Genomic DNA, 16,835 nt, shown 5'->3' on the forward strand with positions numbered 1-16,835 from the left:
ATGGTTGTGTGTGAATAGAAATGAGGATACAAATCAGATAATCTCTGAGCCAATAAAAAGGAAGTGGTGGCTGGAAATCTCAAATAGGAGACACAATGATTGGTGTGGCTGTTGCTTTACAAGGGAGGCAAGAGGCAATGAACTTCCTGGCTACCTTCTGGATATGAGTTCTTCCGAGAAGGTCCTGAAGTTTTGCTCTGGCTTTGGAGCAAACCATGATTTTAGTAAGTGTAAAACTACTTTTGGACGCAGAAACAACATAAGATATAAAACTTTGAGTATCAGAGAAATGTTTCTTCCAAAGAAATATGACTTTTAAAAAACCCATTCTCTGAAGCTATAATATAATAGGTATTCTAACCCTTAGAATTCAGTTAAACATTCATTTTGAAATGATGCACTTTGATGTGAAACCTAATGCAAACAAAGCATTTCTACAGCTCTTTCTGCATGTGGAAACTTTAATCAGGAGAGGGAGTTTTGGTTCATTTTCTGAAAACCTGTGATGTTCATATATCCACTAACTAGTTCAATAGTTAAGTTTTATATACTGGTTTTGCCTTAGTTGAATACATTTTCTCTAGTTAATCTGAAACAGATTCAGATAATCTACTGAATCTGTGACTCTTCAAACACTGCTGAAAGTTGGAGTTGTTATCAAATGGCCTTAGATTGAGGATCTAGGCTTGCAGATCTTAATCTTTTTTTTTTTTTTCCTACAGAAATTAATGTCTCAAAAATAAAGGGCAAAAGTGACAGTACTACATAAAGATGCAAAAGCTGGGATTTCAGCAGTGAGAGGGAGTAAATCTTTTCCAGGGCTTACTGAAGAGAAGGCTATTAAAGCTAATGCCTCCTGGGGTCAGAAAGGAACATCCAACATGAAGTGGAATATTTCTGGCTCACTGTTAGAACAGTATTTTGAGATTACCTGAGCTTAGTTACTGATCCTGGATTCTGTGGTTCTCCTGAACCCAGGCTGCCTGTGGGTAATGTTAATGTTCAAGTTACTTGAGTCATCTTACCAGATATGAAATATTCTGAGTACCTCATAGCCACTATTATTTTTCTTATCTTTATTTTTGTCTTTCCATATTCTGTCAGTAGTTCCCTAGGGATTAAAGGACCATTTAAAGCATAATTGCTATCTAGTTCCTCCTTATCCTTTGAAAAAACACTATGTAATTTCTTCTTCTTTATTTTCTTTATTGGAAATATATGAAAAAATATTTTTAAAACAATATTTCCTATTTGCCCTTGCACATTTTTTGTCTGGTTTAATACTGACTTTAAATTTATTTCTGTAGTGAAATTGCTAGTCCTGTCTTCTTAGTTCCATCCGCTTAATCAGTGTCATGTTGGTATGAAGCAATCACCTCTCTTCCTGTCTTTCACTTTATTAAGCATCTGAAATAACTCTCCAGTTGTGTTTGAACAGCCAACATCGTTCTGCAACAGCCTCTCCTTTGGGCCAGAGTTTTGTATCTTATGTCACTGTGAATTCCCCAGGTGTCCTGCAGGCAAATATATCATACAGATACATCAGTCAAAATGACTTACCTTCCTTTCCTTGCTTATCTTGTAGTCAGTCACAGCCAGCCCATTAGCTCTTGCCTCCCCTAGCAGGTTTTGTTTTGGGTTTTGCTTAGTTTGCTTTTTTTTCTTTTGTTTTGTTTTTCCCCACAGAGTGACTGCTTGGTTTTCTTACATCTTTTCTCAGTTTTTGGTTGCTGTTGATCAGATTTAATAGTTTTTAGTTCATTAACTTCAGGCCACATCTCCCTTATCAAAAGCCTTGACTTCTGAACTCACTCTTGAGCTATGATGCTCCTCATTTTCTCTTTGATAGTTCTCCCCTTTTGAAGAAGTCAATTGTTTCCATCCCATAAGATACAGAGGTGATACTGACAGGACACTTACTCCAGCACGCACTTTAGAAAGAGAATAGGCTCACATGCAGCTTCAGTGATTTCAGTGTCCTTTGGACATGGAACTTTCTCACACACAGGTTGCTGCTCAGTACCCCACTGCAATTTTCCTTGGTTCTTTAATGTGATACCATGCCAGGACTAGCTGCTATCAGTTCATACTGATATCGAGGCTGTATATGTAGAGTTTTACTTATGCTTTTATTTATATCCCCTGCTTCACAGTCCTATGGGGTTATCCAGTCTTGTTCACCCATTTTCAATTGACGTATCCATGATCTCAATGGCAGAGTAATGTTCTCCAGATTTTTTGTTCCAATTGCTTTTAAAATTAAGATATTAGCAGTTTCCAGTAAAAATCTGCTGAAAATCTGCCTGAAATTCTTTCTCCACTTGCCTACCTCAGAGCTAGCTCAGTCATTGAGAACACCACACCATGTGCCACTTGAATTTTTTTTTTCACTTTGGGTGTGGACACACTTTGTGCAGGATGTGGGGTTTATTTTGGGTAGAATTTCTGTTGCTTTACTTAATGAAACAAAATTTTGCTGCCACTTTGTTTTCTGATTTTTTGTTTTACCAATCAGAAATTTTCTAACATCAGTATCCTATTTTTGTGGAAATCTCTCAGATGGTCAAACACAGCTTTCCTATTGATGTAACTTTTCACTCCTATGAAACCTATCTGCATTGATTGAGGCTTCTTAGTAAGTTGTTAACTGTTTCTAATGATAACTTGAAAGTAGAACTTTAAAATGACATCTATATGAAAATATGCTGAACTGTAGTTAAATGTTCTCTGTGCTCATCACTATCTTAATAGTACAGTGAGGGAAAACATCATGAAAGCAGCACCCTTGAAAATGTCTGAACTCTCTGTGCTGTTTATTCCACATTCAGGAGGACTAGGCAGGAGAGAAGAGTGCCTAATTCATATTATGACGACACAACCTATACTTCTGAAAGGTATTTTATTTTATATAGTAAAAAATGGATAAAGTTGAATAATATTTTTTTTTCTGAATTGTATTCTAAAATTTTCAATTGGCTAATTGACTAATTATACTTAAAGTTACAGTACACTGTGCAATGCTTCTATAAATTCACAACTAATCTGCATAGTTTTAACTATATCACTTTCAGCCCTTCATTAACTTGACTGGATCACTTTTTTTTTTTAAAACATATAATTCTTAACTTGCAAATTTTTTATCCATTATATGTGGGAGGAAAACTGAATAGTACAGAGGAGCTAGGTGCAACTGAAGGTTCTTTCCCCACTTAACTCAGCATATTTCTAATGGCTAATTTTTTTGTCATTAGGAATAATTATAGGACAATTTAGAATTTAGAATCCCCAATTTCATTCTTTTAATCACTGGAGTCACTTAAGAAGGTCCTCAGCTTTTGACATGTTACTGCACTGACTTAAAAGGCTGAATGCTTTCAAGTTGATTTTGGATGCTTGCTTTGCTGTGACCAAAAGTGCTCTTGTCCTTCCTAAATTTTGCTAGCCATATAGTGTGTCGTGGTGAACATAATACGAGTAAAATCTGATATGTATAGTGAAAACTTTTGGAGTGCATTTGGAAAGAGTTCTTTGATAACAGCATTTCATGGTTAAAGAGCTAGGCATAGTTCTTTTATAAGAGCAGTTCATGATTAAAGAACTAGGCATAGTTCTTTTATAACAGCATTTCATGGTTAAAGAGCTAGGCAAAGTCCCAAACCAAGGAAATCTGAAAAAATAAGCAAGTTGATGTTCTTCTCCCTTTGTACAATTATAGCTTTCATATTTCTCTCTCTGTTTTTGACAGGGTCTGATTTTTGTCTGTAGTATGGGAGCAGATAGAGCAGGGATTATTAACTAATAGCAAGAAATGTTGGGTTTATTTGATTGTTGTTAATAAATACAGTCATAGTTAGCCAAAAAAAAAAAAAAAACCAAACAAACAATTCCACTGGAATTTTAAAACCATGTTCATGTATTTATGGCATCTATAATAAAGTGCTTTTACAGAAGAATCCTACTGGCTAAATGGAGAAATTTGCTTCAGTTTCAGGGATATGGGTGATAGAAGCCCCATCCCTGGAAGTTTTTAAGGCCAGGCTGGATGTTGCTCTGAGCAACCTGATCTGGTGTGAGGTGTCCCTGCCCACGGCAGGGGTTTGGAATTAGATGATCCTTGAGGTCCCTTCCAACCCTGATAATTCTGTGATTTTATTTATTCCACAAACTCTGTAGCCTTTGAAAATACAAAGACTTTTGTGCAAGAAAAGATAAGGGATCATTTAGTCATTATGGAACTGAAATTCATGGCTAAACTGCTGAAAGGAATAAAGGTGAACTATATTAAGAATTTTATCAGGGAAAATTAAACATAATTTGCTTGGGTTTGATTTAATTTATTTTAAATATGGTTTTCTTCATACCTGAGAGGAATAGGAAATTGCAAACATTTAGCAAGCTTCCCATTTGATTGAGAAGTGGTCTTGTCATATGAAATAGTTATTAACACTACCTCTGTTTATTTGTAACGTTTCTTTATTTTAACTGCATTGTAAAGGTGGTACAATGGTGCAAGTTCATGGGCAGATCATGTAGTCAATGGTTCAGCTGAAAATTATGGGTAAGTAAAGAGTGTAGTGTTACAGAGATGGCTAAAACATAATTGTAACATTTATAATGAGTTCCTTTATAATCGTACCAAAGTTATTTTTCTTGACTATTTTCTTTCTTGACTTGGGACTAAGGCACATTTTTGTGCTAGAATTTTCTCCAAGATTAAGCTGGTTTATTCTGTTGCAAAGAGAAAAAGAACATCAATTATGTTTGAACTATTTTTAAAACAATGTTCTGGACCACTTTGATGCAAAAGGGCTTTATGACTGATAACACTTGCCTACATCTGCAGTGTTGGGGAATGTGCCTTTGTCACCTAATCCTTTTTGCTTTTAGAAATCATCCCAGGTCTGTCTAACCTATTTTCCTGTGCAAAGTGCTGTGTACCTTACAACCTTTAGTTTTTCCCAGCTGCAGTTGGCTGCTGCTCAAGGGAGTGCACAAATTTTCCTTGCTGTTAATTCTTTGACTTCACTGATTCTCCTTAATTTTCATCTTGCTCTTGCAAGATTTTTCTTCTTTATTTTTATTTCTTTTGTGAATGTGCATAGAGCTTGCTTCTTTCTGCCCCTTTGTACCTTGTATGTAGGAGCTGGACTGTGCTAGTGGCATATTTTGGGTGACTAAAGCAAGCATAAGGTGTGGGTTCAAAATGCTGGTAAATGCTGAAGTTCTTTAAGTGAAACTCTGGCAGAGTTACTGAGAACTTTTCCTCCATGAAGACTAAGAGTTACAGAAGTGTATCTCAAAAATATTTGCTGTGAAATTATGCAAAGCAGCCCCCACTTTGGTGTCTCAAATGCTATAATTTTGTGCATATAAATACTTAATACCACGTAAATTGAACATTCATATTGAATTAATTACTTATTAGTAAATTAATTGCTGGTTGTGTTTCTGATTTTGTGGTTTTGTTTGTTCGTTTGTGCTGACACAAGTTAGTATCTCTCTCTGAAGAAAGTATCTAAAACAGATCATTGGAAGGATGTTTGCCTATACTGAGTTGAATGCAACAAACCATATCAAATGGTAGTATATATTGAAACCAGAAGATATATGTGCATATATGTAAGTGAATAATCACAGTTCACCTGAAGTCCTAAGGCTATTTAAATAAAATTGTGATTCATATTTGTTCTTTACATATTGACAAAAAGAGGAATTCTGTTTAAGGAATTCAGAGACTGAAGGGGAATGTAAGTGACTTTGACTAGAAACTAAAAAAAGAAAAAAAAAAAGGGGGAAACCTAGAATTTATCCTTCAAGATTTCAATGCAAGGTTCTCTGTTCCTTAGAGAGGAGAGATTTGTAAGGGTCTTATGGCTCAACAGGTTCTGCAGCCACAGAGACTTGCCTGAGACCATATTACTTCCTTAGCTTGGGGTGCAGTGTTTGCTGGCTCTTCAATTTGAGTGCTTGAGGTATGCACTTAATTTGTGCTTATGGCAAGGGCCATGCTTATTAATTCTTCCTGTGGAATTGCAGAAGCATTCTGAAAATGGACAGCATTTGACAAGGGCTGGAAAGTGCTTAGTGTGAATAAAGCTTTTGTATTTGCTTTTGATTGTCAAGTGAAATAGTTCTTCTCTTGCCTTGGATTTATTACTGTGGAGATGATAACACAGGGGAAAATACAGATTTGTAACTTGAAAAATAAACTTATTTATAGTAGTCTGACTATTTAAATTTAGCTCAAAAAAGCTGTGTGGAAAAAAAGGGCTAAGAACATTTGTTATGAACCAATGGGGCTTTTAGGTAGACTATAAGGCACAGAACATAGTTAATAGACTATGAAATGAATCAGATTCTGTTAAGATCAATGGATTTACAGAATGCCTTTAACAGGAACAGTGTGTTATTTTGCTCATTCATAAATTAAGAGTATAAAAGGTAGTAAAGTCTTGTACAACTGCTTATCTTAGAGTCATCTGGTTGAAATCATGGCCTCATAAAGTGTTAGAGCTTCAGTAAGGTCAGAATTACAGGTCTACTGCCAAAGGTTCAGGCAGATAAACATATATGCAGTATTTAGCCTCCTTTGGGATAATTTACTACTTAAATGCCTGCTATATCATTCGTGTTTTAAAATGTTAGTGGAAAAAAGGAGGTCAACTAAATAGAGTATGCTAAGTACAAATAAAGTTTATTTCAGATCTAATGAAAAACAAAAAAAAAAAATCCCACAAAATCCACCAGGAACCAAATAATTCTCAAATTTTAAATTTAGTACAGCTCTGGAAAAAGGCAGATTTAGATACCGGCTTAATTTTAAGCCTACAACTAAATGACTTGATTAGTCTATAGTCTAAGTGCTCCAGCAAACTGCATTTGAACATTCAAACCTTGCTGGGAAATGATTTTCCTCTCAATGCTTCCCTTTCAGGCTTCTCTATGCGTTTTGTTATGCATCACTTTGTCTTCAGTGGTGAAATGCCTGCTCATTAAAATCTTTGGATGTTGCTGTCACTGAACATGTATTGCTCGTGCATTTTGATAGAGCATCCAAGTTGAGCAGCTGAAATACTGAGTCTGAAATAGGAAACGATGTGAAATAAAGTTCTAATAGAAAGCTGAGGCACTTTGACACATTTCTGTTTTTAGTAACTTTCTATTTTTAATAACTGGGAGAGAATGACAGCAATACATCTTCAGTTATAAAATTGAGCTGAGATGGGGAGGGGGGGGATTTTAGCTCTCTGAGAATGTCGAGTTCCTAGTTTTATCAGGACCTATCTCATGGAGACAGAGAGATGTGTTGCTGCAGTGTGATTCTTGAATCTGTGTCAGTTGGGGGTCTGTGTTAAAGATGCTCAAAGCTGGAAGCACTTAGCAAAATACAAGGTACTATAAAAGGCAGCTGGCTATGTAAATGAAAAATGTGTGTTAGAGGTATGAGAAACAATAATTAAAAGCAAAAGACATTATATTACAACAAAAATCTGCACAAATCTTGCAGACTTTTAAATTAGTAGTGAAAGAATAGCTACAAACATTTTGTTATAGGCACAGAATGAAAATATGAATAAATGTTAATAATATAAAAGAAGGTAAATAAATTGGTAAGACAAAAGGCAACATCTATGTTACTTGAGTACATTGGTCTGTGTAAGGAAATAGTAGTCTGCAAGATATATATATATATATCTTTTTAACTATCTTTAAGTAAAATACTGAAAACTATCTCACAGTAGTTAAAATGAACTAGTTAAATGAGATTGGTATTATTATTAGCTCATTAAAACCATCACAGTTTGCTTTCATTTGAGTACAGTTACAAATAATGTTAATTGGAAGTTAAGAAGCCTCTTTCTCAAAAGCGTTCACCACTGTTTTTATTTGTTTAATGCTGAGGATTTGCTATGAAGAAATTGCTGGCATTTTTACTGTGCACCCTTCAAATGCACAAGTTGCTTTTCTATTCTTCCAAAATACACACAGTTAATTGGGTCTGATTTTACAAGATAAAGAGGATATGATATATTTCAACACAACATTTCAGTCTGTATTGTTCCAGGATTGACACTAAGTGATGTTGTTGATATTTGATTGGAATAGCTAGCATAAACCTCTGATTTGATTCATGGAATCATTAATTTGGGTTGTAAAGAACCTTGGAAAAAACTGCCTGGTCTAACTCCATCCTTAAAGCAGTGCTTTGCTATTCCTTGGTGCATCTATCGATGATGAAATCTATTTTGGAGATTAAATCTCTACAGATAAGAGCTTTCTTTAAGCATTTTTATAATTGTACCCTGCCATCATGTTAGCATGATTATATGTGCCTACAGCAGAATCCCCAGAGTGACTGCAGTGTCATTTACTAACCCAGGCAAGCTGTAAAGCAGCTCGGTTTCTGTGGCTGTTGCAGTCTGCACGTAGCACTGTGGAATGCTGGGTTCACAGCTGAGTTCTCTGCTTTGCTTAGCTGAGTTAGGTAGAAGTAGTTCAGATACTGGCATGTTACAGTTTAGTAATGCCTGTGACTGTCATGTAAATATACCTGTAGTTATCCCATACACCAGAGTGCAATGTGTGTGTGAATGGATCATATGAGTGTGCGCATGTATGTGCACAGATCTATACACAGGATACACATGAAGCATGGTCCAACAAAAGTATCTTGCTTGGCTTTCTAGTCTTGTTTATTTTATGAGAATACCCAAGAGCATTACATTTCTGGCTTTTAAAAACTATAGCAGCATGTCATTGTATATTAAGTTTCTTTGTAGGTATAGATGAGGGATTTGGGGAGATATCCAGTCAGGAGTTTATCTCGATGATTGGCAGTATGCTGCTCTTTCCCATTTCCCCACTTTCCATTGCAATACTGAATTTTGCTTGGTGCTAGAGATCTCACTTGTTTGTAGACATGCTTATTTGTGTTGTGCTAACAGAGGATCTTGTGTCTGTGACTAAACAGCAAAGTTCCTATAGCTAGTAGAAGAATAACATGTCCAAGGATTGAAATCCAGCAGCCATCCACAGACACTGACAGGTATTACTGTTGTGTGTTAGCTGCAGTTTGAAATGATGAGCAGTAGGAAATGTATCCCTGTATTTTCCTTGTTCTGTGCTCAGTGCTTCTAGATGCAAGAAGGTGCATTGGGAGCTGAACTGTAGTTGCTGTAATCCTACAGCAAATCTATTCTTATTTCTTCAGTTTTTTGTTACAAGTACTTAGTCCTCAAACTGTGATTGGCATGATCTTGCTATTTTTCAGTCTTGTACACAGCAAAAGAATTTAACATTGGCATCCAAATGAATTTATTTTAACTCCTGTTATTTTTTTTTTGGGGGGGGGGGAAATGACTTTTATTTGTGTTACAAGCTGTTATGATGGCTTGCTGTTAAAAAATGTTCATCTTTTTTAAGATGCTTTTTTTTTTTTTTTGTCCCCACATAAGTTTAGGTCAATGATTGTATTCACTTGTCAAAAATTCTCTTTTTTACTTCCAAAGAAAAGTAACAAATCTGAAAAATTAAAAATTGGGGTTTGGTTTGGGTTTTTTTCTGCATTGGGAAAAGAGGAGCTTTTGAAATATCCAGAATATGAATACAGAACAATACAGATAAATCAGTAGTTAAACCAAGATGTGTAGCACCTTTTGTTAGATACTGTAGTTACTAGTGTTTACAATGGTACCTAAATAGTATGAGTTGCTAATTCTTAATTTTTGTAATGTGTTTGAATATTAAATTAGATTGTAAGTAAACACAGAGCTTTCTGCCTGGTGACTTAAAGAGAGCTCAAATGGTTTCAGAGTTGCTTGGCTGAGAAGCAAAAAGTGCTGTACTCTTTCCTCAGTGCATGGGAGAGTTGCAGGCTCACAAATCTTGTTAGCTTTGACAGGGGAACAGGCCACCTACCATACATATTTTCCTTAGGAAAAAGTAGAAGGATACTATGATAAGAAATACAAGTGGAGGAAGTCATTCCCTGACATCTATTGAACTGTGTTTTTTATAGTGAAAAGTCTGATAGCAAAGATAAACATTACAGTAATATTTGGACGCTGAATACTTTTATCTTAGGCTATTTCCCTCTTTAAAAATCATTCATTCATATGATATGAATTATCATGAGGGAAGAAGAAATTTTCACCAGCATAACTGGGGAGCATAAACCCTGAAGAATATCTGAAAAGTTCTGAACTTCTGTTTTTTATTCACGAGGTCTTTTAAAAAGTCCCTCTTCATGCTTTGTGGCTGAATCATGATAGTGATGAGTGTGCTATGGAAAGCGAGGAGCTTCCCAGCCCAAGCAGGTTATAAAAGGAACAGTTTGTGTCCAAAGAACTCAATCATATAGCACAGGTGACTACTGCTTAAAGGACAAAAAACCATGAGGACAGAGAACAGTCAGTAAAACTGTCTTGAGTTGTTCTTTATATGTGTTTGACCTAAAACTGCACACTGAAGTTTTCAAGTGGAAGGCTGTCAGTGTGCTTACATAGTCCTTCATTTGCTGCTGGGGGTACTGAGAGGTCACAGCATGTAGCTTGAGGACAACAACCCGGTTTCACCTCTGGATTGAACTTAGTCTTCAAGTCCTTCAGTCTATAAAACAAGAATGGTGCCAAGGCTTTACCTAAAAGCCAAAGGTTCACCATCCAAATTCATGTTCTCCTTTACTTATGGCAGCTCTTGATTTGTTTTTCCACTTGAAGTAAATGTCACCTGTGGATTGTGGCAAACTGAGTATCTATATTAACTACCTTGAATATGAAATTTCTGAAGCCTTTATCTGTAGTGATTAGCTGCAGTGGCTACACAATGCTCTGCAGAATACAGAAGCTGCCCCCTAAGCCATTAGTATTGATCCTAATGGTAACGCCTCCCTGCTTTCTAATACAGGGAATGGCTCAGATCTCGAACGTTCTGAAAAAATACTTCTCATACTCTAGCTAAAGAGAATGAGGCCTTAGGAGTAACAAGTAAAGGAGGCTTAGCTTCTCATGAAGTGCTTGGGAATCATGTGGCTGCTACTCACCTGTTCTGCATGTCATACTGGCTGCTGGAAGGAGAGAGAAGTAGAGACTGGAAAGATACCTCTGGTGTGCTCCTGCAGTCCCCCACTCACAGGGGTGGTTCTAGCTCTCTCCTTGTGACAAACTCAAAAGAGAAAGTCTCTGTGGGCTCACAGAGTTTCTTAAATATGTAGGTAAACAAGGTAGGGGTGGGTTGTCTGGACTCTGGTCATATTCTCTTTTGTAGTTTTGTTGACTTCACAAGTACATTTTTTTTTTAATTGGAATTTGTTCTTCTAGTCTAAGAATTCATTCCAATGATAATTTTTTTTTGACCACCGTGCTGATGGTTGGTATTTTTCTGACCTTCCATAGCACTGAAACCTCTCTTAAACAGTTACCTAAAGTAAGCAACATTCCTATCAAAGCTAAGGTTGTGTTTCTTTGTCTATTCACGATGTAAAAGAAGCGAGACAGTGGATGTTTTTGCTGATGAAGCTTCCCAGTCAGAAACAGAACTGGTAGAAGAAGAAGTGAGGTAATTTTGTTGTGGTTTTGTGCCAGGCTCGTTGTACTTTTCCTCTAATCTTTAGTGCCTCTGCTTACAATTGCCGTTACGTGTCTCACTGTGGTGTGTTTGCTTGTTAGGAGCTCCTAGATGTAGGTTCGTGGTGAATGGTATTATTCTGAACCTGTCTGTGGCAATTCCTTTGTATGCTCTGGGAGTCCAATTATTACCTCATGGAAGGCCTGAAGAGACATTCATTTTAATGAATCTTCTATCAATCCTTTCAGCAAAGCTAGTCACCCCAGAGACAACTTACATGCTCTCTCAATATGAGTCTTAGAAGTAAAATGCTGTTAATAACATAAGAACCTTCATAATGAGGCTGCGGTATGCCTCTCTCTTTTTTTTTTTTTTTTTGATGCTAATTAAAAATTGGCTTCTTGTTACACTTAATCACCATCCAATCACTCTTTGTATTAACTGATTTCATTGTGAAATGCATGACTTTGCTCAAGGAAAAGTCCTGAAGCGTACATGTTCCCCATTTGTATTCTACAGCTGTTCAGTTACTCAAGGAGAGCTGGAGGAGTGTCAATTTAATAAGTGTTCCCATCATAATAAGTAATACCACCAGGGCATGGATTTCACTTTTAAAGTTTCTTTGATTTTATGTGTTTTAGGATAGTGATAGCAAGTATCACTCCTTGCAAACAGACCAATTACACTGTGAAAAAAAGGTGACACTTGATTAATTTCTGGAAGCAATGGCATAATTAATTGCCTAAGATAGTAAAAGACCGGAATGCTTGATCAATAAATTTTCTTCTACTCAGCCTAATTTCTCTCCATTGCAACTCTAATGCTAACCTTTTCCACTGCTGTTTTGGCACAGTTCTTTAGGCTTTGGGCTAGAAGGGTTCTTTTTTTATTAGAAACCAAACTTTGTCTAGTTGGTGGAACCTCTGCAAGTACTAATGACGTAGATTTTCATCTGGCTATATTCTGAGCTATATACATGAATCCATCACTATAGCCTAACCTATATTTTGACAGATATCCTGACTCTAATAATAGTAAACACTGCTACATAGTAATTATAACATCTGGATTAAGAGCACTACCTCTAAAGATAATGCAATCTGGAAAAATCTAGGTGTGTGAGTGAAAATGCTCAATTAAACTGCACAATTAAATGAGTTCTTAGCTTTATTGAGACTTAGTATTATGTCATCTATTCTGTTCTGCCAAGGTCGATGTATTAATTAACAAAATAACAATATTTTTTTACCCAGAAATTGTCAGGAAACAGACTATTGCATGGATAGTCATTACTGAGACATTGGAAACATTTCAGCCCATTTATCAAGAGTATGGAGCAAGCCAAATCATACATGTGTATAAAAAAAAAATGTATGTTATTAAGGAACAAACTCAGAAGAATTACCCCTGCTTCCAAGCCGAACATAACAGCATGATTTGCTCCAATCCAGTGTCATGCAGCATATTTTATAATTAATAGAAAAGCCACAGGTCAACTGAGCTGCTTTCTGACTAACATTACAGGAATTGTGAAGCAGCAGCTAGACAGCCATATCAAAGATCCAGATCAACAGAGCAACGTCCTATGCTAGAGCGGACCAGCTCCCGCTCCCGATCCACAGAGCGTCCTGACTCAAACCTCATCAGGTCGATGCCTTCATTAATGACTGGAAGATCTGCCCCTCCTTCACCTGCCTTACCGAGGTGAAACAGACAAATCAATCAGACTAATCCCCTTCTGCCCCACCAGCTCACCATTTTATTTTCCTAGTAGCTAATTGGTATCGCCTCATCCTTAGCCGATCACCAGTAGCAATAGATACTAACCCTTTCAGCACCAACACACTGTTATATTCTGCTCTGGATATAATAGTGTGGCTGCCTTTGCAAAGTGTTTGCTGACAGTGTTTAAGTACATTTGTTTGTGATTTCTCATCTATCAGGAATCCTGGGTGGTTTCCCACCTAAAGCAACTCATAATTATCATATTCTTCTCTTGCAGTATGAGAAATTGTTTGTGCTCATCAGACATCGCTTATGGAGCAACCATCATAACAACATCAAATGAAACTATTTTTTTATATATTTTTATATATATACAAAAAAAAGTTTCTTTAAATGGACTGTGCTAACTTTGTCTATTAATTACCATTTTAACCACCACTTTCTCTGACAACATTTTACTGTGCCATAGTCTGTACTGTTCCTGTTTGAGTGCTATACTTTACTGATTGATATTTGAAAGATTTCTATGCATTACTCTTAGCTAAAATAAACAAGAAAATGATTTTGGTCTAGCTGATGTTCAGTAAAGTCTCTCCTTATTTCAGAGCTGCAAAATACATTCTTTCATTTTTCTGAAAGTTAGTTAGTAACATCAAATCCCCAGTGAGAGTTAGAGTCAAATATGAGTGTCTTTTCTCAGTTTGTTGCTTTGTTTAGACAAATCTCTGTCATCTCTTTGCCACTCAATGGTAATTTAATCAAATACCAGCTGAGTAAAGATCGTTGAATTTGACTTGTGAATAATTTCCTGTGTATGTGGATATTATATCCATATGCACATGAATATACACACAATACAATATCTGGCTTGACTGTGCAAACAAGCATCCTACAGATGTTCAGCCTCAACTTTGGCTTCCTTTTCTTTTTCACAGAGAGATTTCTCTTTTTAACCTGCCTCTTTTGGAAAAGAGATAGTTTCATTGGGGGGACTACAAGGGTCCCAAATGATCTAAAGCCTGCTCAGTCATGTTATCAGTTCTGGATGGTGTTTGAGAATGAATTTGTCACTTAACTGCTGTGATTTGTTTTAATGTGTGTCTCATAGGTCACATCCTCGAACCGGCTCTGTTCAGACAAGTCCATCAAGCACTCCAGTAGTAGGGCGAAGGGGCAGGCAGTTACCACAGCTCCCACCCAAGGGCACACTGGAGAGAAGTAAGTGTATGTTTTTCTCCTTACTGACCTGGCAAAACTGCTCATGAAGGTAGATTACATTTCTTATTTTTTTCTTTTTGTATTGCAGTTGAAATCTCTTTAGTTCTTGTGTGCAGAATTAGGGTTTAATAGTAAAGTATTTTGTATTGTATCTTGTATCATGTTTTAATATCTATTAGACTCTTGATTGAATTGAACATCAGCTGCACAATAACCATCAAGAGTGCAATATACATGAACCAAGATGGACTAACTACTAGCACAATCCTGGTCCTTTTAAACTCAATAGATCTTTTGTCGTTGACTTCCAACAGGCACAGGAAATGATTTTTGTGTACTGTTGAGTGATAAAATCCGGCTTTATTGGGGGGGGTCAGGAGCATAGCTAATCACTTGTGGGTTCACCTGGCATGCATAACAGATTGCTAATATAAAACCTCTGCATCTCGAAACAGGGAGAGCAAGAAGAGAAGTAATAATCATTAAAATATTCAGTCAGTAAGATACTTAATGATTCATGTTTTACTGGTACTGAATTGTGCTGATCCTTAATGTCTTATAAAAGTACTGGTCAATGAAGACATTTTCCAAAATGTTTAGAAACAGAGATCTAGAAACAAAATTTTAATATGAAATACATTTTCACCCTTCCACATCTGAGAGAGGTGCTCTGCAAAATCAGTCTAAATGGCCATATACAATCCTTTTTTTTGTTTGGTTTTTAAATCCTTTGTAACTTGTATATTATATCTTTTATAAAACTTCTGTTGTTTTTAACCCCTGTGTTTGGTTCCCTTTTGTTTGTTTGTTATGTTTTTGTTACTTTCCGTAGACAATGGAGACAAGGAGATAGAATCTTATGAAGGTCTGTACATAAAGGAGGGTTTGTTTTTCACCTGAAAGCCTTTTTCAGGGGCTGTGTAGGGAAAAAGAAACCCAACTGCAATTGATGTTACTCCATTGCTCATAGTCAGTATTGTCATAAGTATTTAGTCTTTTTAGCATTCAGACCTCTGGCTGATAAATGGTGCAGAATTCTACACACACACACAAAAAAAAAAGACTGTAAATAATACTGTCTAAACATCAGGAAAGTACCTAGACATGTCCTGGATTTCCACTGAAGAAATAAGAGTACTTCAGTTAGCCTACATACCTATGTATCATTTCAGGATTAGCAGTCCAGGCACATATTGAAATTTTTAAACATTTGAGGCTATTTGGCACGTTTAATGTTAGCCATTAAGGCATGTATGTTATGTTACACAGCTGCTGAATTGCTAGGTGGTTTTCAAATAACACAGGAGAAAAATTTAATTCAGTTATGATAGCCTTTTAAAAAGTTAAAATACTTCTGCTTAAAATTAAATCCCCTTATATTGTATACCATTAAAACCATTTAATTTGCTTAATAGCGAGCCACAAGATATCAATTGCAGTCCTTTGTTATACCACTGAGGGTCTGTATGTAGTATTAACATATCTGTCTCAATCAGACTTTTTAATTTAGTGTTTGCAGTGTTTATTTCCATTCTGGAAGCAAAGCTTCATGACAAGAGAACCCTTTTCTCAGATCATCCCCTTAGAATATTCGTTTCTCTGTCATCTTGAGTGTTGTGAAATGCCTCTATCAGTCTAGATATGCCAGGAAAGAAGCACATCTGAGCACATGATGTTTGCTGTCATTGCTGTATATGCTTTTATGTTTCACCACTCTTCCCTGTTCTTTGCTTAGTATATCTATTTAGACTGTGAGCTCTGTAGAGCAGCAGGTGTGAAGCACGGCCTGTTTCTCCTGTGTTTGATAAGAGAGGGGATCACTCTTATTTACATCTTAGGTTCCATAGGGGAAAATAGAATAAATACAATAAAATAATTATTTTTTGTAGGAGAGGTAGAATTGTTTGCTCTGGTAAGTACTGTTGGGATTTGAGAAATTCTACTTGTTTGTACTGGAAGACTGAGTAATATTCTCCTGTACCTCTGCCTAAAGTAGTCTTTTGAGTAATCTGGGCAATAGAAACTTGCCAAATCCACAGATATTAGAGCTTTAATATGCAGTCAAAATATCATCAGTGACTCAAGATACAGTAAGCAGACGCATTTCATGGTGAATTTTACGTGTATAAAGGTGGTAAAGGTTGAAAACATAATACATAGATACAGCATTCAAGGAATTGTATGTAATTTTCTGTCATGAATCAAACCCTCATATTCTAATAGCAATACAGTTCTAATTCAAAGTTTTTCCTATCCTTTAAGATTTTCTAATCCTTTTCTTTAAGGAGAATAATAATTTTGCTTTAAAGGAATAATGCTTTACAAGA

The 16,835-nt window shown here is 36.2% G+C and overlaps 1 protein-coding gene across 37 annotated transcripts in view; it reads left to right on the top strand.

The window, feature by feature from the left end:
• Nucleotides 1-16,835, top strand: part of RIMS2 (regulating synaptic membrane exocytosis 2) — a 387,973-nt gene that overhangs the window by 265,484 nt on the left and 105,654 nt on the right. For 22 of the 37 annotated variants that reach the window (XM_054385548.1, XM_054385557.1, XM_054385543.1 and 19 more), the window contains 2 exons: nt 13,090-13,269; nt 14,399-14,508. In XM_054385548.1, the coding sequence (XP_054241523.1) occupies nt 13,090-13,269; nt 14,399-14,508 (290 nt within the window). Of the gene's footprint in view, nt 1-2,828; nt 2,895-4,495; nt 4,559-8,971; nt 9,047-11,484; nt 11,557-13,089; nt 13,270-14,398; nt 14,509-15,340; nt 15,374-16,835 lie in introns of all 37 variants that reach the window. The other 15 variants (XM_054385562.1, XM_054385550.1, XM_054385573.1 and 12 more) reach the window with 5 other exon arrangements.

This window comes from Indicator indicator, chromosome 12 (assembly GCF_027791375.1).
Source record: "Indicator indicator isolate 239-I01 chromosome 12, UM_Iind_1.1, whole genome shotgun sequence".
NCBI lineage: Eukaryota > Metazoa > Chordata > Aves > Piciformes > Indicatoridae > Indicator > Indicator indicator.